The following is a 2,500-nucleotide window of genomic DNA, read 5'->3' as shown; positions in this document are numbered from 1 at the left end:
CCTGCGCGGGGATTGGCCGACTGGAGGGTAGGGCGGGGCCAGGGGCGGGGCGAGGGCGGAGTCTCAAGGCCGACTGGCCAGTGGGCGCCTGCGCGTAGGGTCGGCCACTCGGCGGGGCGCGTGCGCGAGCCGGCGCGGGACCGTCCGAGCCTTGGCGTCCCTCACAAGGCATTCGCGTGTGCGCCTCCCTAGCGTGCGGAGGCGCCTGGAACCTTGGGAGTGGTGCAGTGTTGCACAGTTGCTACCACCCACGCAGTCCCTTAGCAGGTCTGGGTGGCGACACTGCCAGACCAGTGTGTGTCAGTGGCTCAAGTCAAGATTGATCAGAATGTGTGAGCTCCGTGGTCTTACAGGCAAAGTAGCGGCCTAAGGTCTCGCTGGAGGTGCATATAGTGGACTATATGTGGCCTGCGAGGCGCCAGTGCCGTCGCCTCGCTCTTTCCTGCAGGATACGTGCGTCGCGGCCTCCTCGCCTCTCCTGAAAGTAAGCATTGTTTCAGTCTTTGATTTCAGGCTTTTGCTCTCTTCCCGACTCTGGTCCCGGGCGTCGGTCGGTGTGCTGGCCACGAGGACCTCGAAAGTCAGCAGTCTTTTTTTGGGGGGAGGGGGAGGAGGGGGGGAGGGGAAAGTAGCGCCGGTGCGCAGTGGTTATTGCGCAGGTCCGTAACACCCCCTAGTGAGCTCTCATTGGTTCTGCCAGACTCTGCTTGTTAATTGGTAGTAATTTTTGGAAATTAAACAAGTGGAGAGGATCGGGCCGGCCTGGGCCACCTTCGGCAACCACGCGTCGGCCATTTTGTACGGCGAGGAAGGCAGGTGATGGCGGTGGCAGCGGCGGTGTAGGCCTGTGTTCAGCCCACGCCCTTAGCCGCCTCAGCCGCCCACGGTCCACCACGAGGCGCCCACACACGCCTCAGCCCACTTGCACTCCCTGGATTTATGAACTTCGTATTTGTTCAACTTAATGTTCATTAAAAAAAAAGTATTATTGTAAACATCTACAATATTGTGAAGAGAGAGAAAAGTTACAAATGTCACAGTCTGAAAAAGATAACGGTTTTCCTAAGTACGGAAACAACTTGTGTAACGTTGCTTGTTGAAAGCACTCAGTTGCAGAGGGTGACTAAGTGAGGGGAGAAGGAAGGGGGCGACGGGGGACGGTGGAGGAGGAGGAGGAGGAGGAGGGGGGAGGTGTCATAGTCAAGCAATCGCTCTCGTACGAATTGCAATATCATTGCAGACTTTAGCGTTGCAAGAGCTAGGGATAAGCCAAAGCCCCTGAGTTCGTTCGTTGTATGTGTGATTTTATTTATTTTTTTCTGTCAAAAAAAAAAAATGTTTTGGAATCGGAGTCTCATTACGATTGAGTTTGAAATGATCTGTCTTTAAAAAAAAAGTTAGTTGAAAATAACTTGACAGGAATCGTGAGTCGAAGTCCCAAGTTTCTCTCTCTCTCTCTCTCTCTCTCTCTCTCTCTCTCTCTCTCTCTCTCTCTCTTCTCTCTCTCTCTCTCTCTCTCTCTCTCTCTCTCTCTCTCCCCCTCCCTCAATCGTCGTGTTGTACCTTCCCCGCTTCGGCAACGTAAGGAAGAGCGAAAGTAAGAGAGAGAAGGAAAAGTGCACGAAGTCCACAGTAAACAGAGGGACAGAAGATTTACGATGAGAGAAAGGGTGACCGCGTAAGAAAAGAAGAGGGAAAAAGAAAAAAAAAAGTTCATGAACGTGGGTCATATTCCAAGATTTTGTGCTTCTGTCTCTCTCGGTGTGTCTTGTCTTCTCCTTTCTCTGTCTCTCTCTCTGCCTCTTTTTCCCCTTCCTCGCCTCTCTCTTTCTCTTCCTCCGTCGCCCTCCGTGCGATACGCGACCACCCAGCCCGAGGACCGCGAATGGACACTCTCCGCCCGCGCCTCCCGCCGCTGCCCGTCGGCGCTCCGGCAGCGCGCTTGCCGTCGTCGGCGCTGGCGGAGCGGGAGAGCGAGAGGGAGAGAGGGAGAGCGAGAGAGTGAGAGGCGAGCGGGAGATTGTGGCCTCAGTCTCCCGCAAAGTCCCGCGGAGTCTCGACGGATGTGAGGAGAGGCGACGTGCGCTGCGCAGGTGTCGGGAGCGGCGGCGGCGGCGGCGGCGGGGAGGATAGACAACGCTCCGCCACCGGGCCCCCGCGATACACTGTGAAATTCGCCCTCCTTGGGATCGAGCCGTCGGCCGCGCCGGGTCCTCGCCGATGGCTGCGGCTGCGACTCGGCTCAGGGGCTGCGGGCTTCCTCCGCCGTCGCCCTCGCCATCTGCTACTGCTGCTGCCGTGGCTCCTGCTGCTGCTGTGGCTTCTCCTGCTGCTGCTGCTGCTGCTGGACTCCTCATCCGGACGCGGCCGTGGCGACTCCACACTCGAAGGCAGTCAGACACAGACGCCGCCAGTTCTCGCTGGGGTGCTTCGAGTGCGTGCAGCATTTGCAACATAGCCACCAGGAACTTCGTCCCCCACACTCTCTCTCTCGCCGCCT

At 57.4% G+C, this 2,500-nt stretch overlaps 1 protein-coding gene across 3 annotated transcripts in view; it reads left to right on the top strand.

The window, feature by feature from the left end:
* The first annotated feature begins 56 nt into the window (after window positions 1-56).
* LOC119574164 overlaps window positions 57-2,500 on the top strand; it is a 39,685-nt gene continuing 37,241 nt past the window's right edge. For 2 of the 3 annotated variants that reach the window (XM_037921255.1, XM_037921256.1), the window contains exon 1: window positions 1,212-2,500. This exon is cut by the window's right edge and continues 95 nt beyond it. In XM_037921255.1, the coding sequence (XP_037777183.1) occupies window positions 2,221-2,500 (280 nt within the window). In that variant the 5' untranslated portion in view covers window positions 1,212-2,220. Of the gene's footprint in view, window positions 485-1,211 lie in introns of those variants that run through there. The other variant, XR_005228836.1, reaches the window with a different exon arrangement.

Source organism: Penaeus monodon, chromosome 6 (genome assembly GCF_015228065.2).
Source record: "Penaeus monodon isolate SGIC_2016 chromosome 6, NSTDA_Pmon_1, whole genome shotgun sequence".
NCBI classification, from domain to species: Eukaryota; Metazoa; Arthropoda; class Malacostraca; order Decapoda; family Penaeidae; genus Penaeus; species Penaeus monodon.
This window is presented reverse-complemented; position numbering and strand designations above follow the sequence as displayed.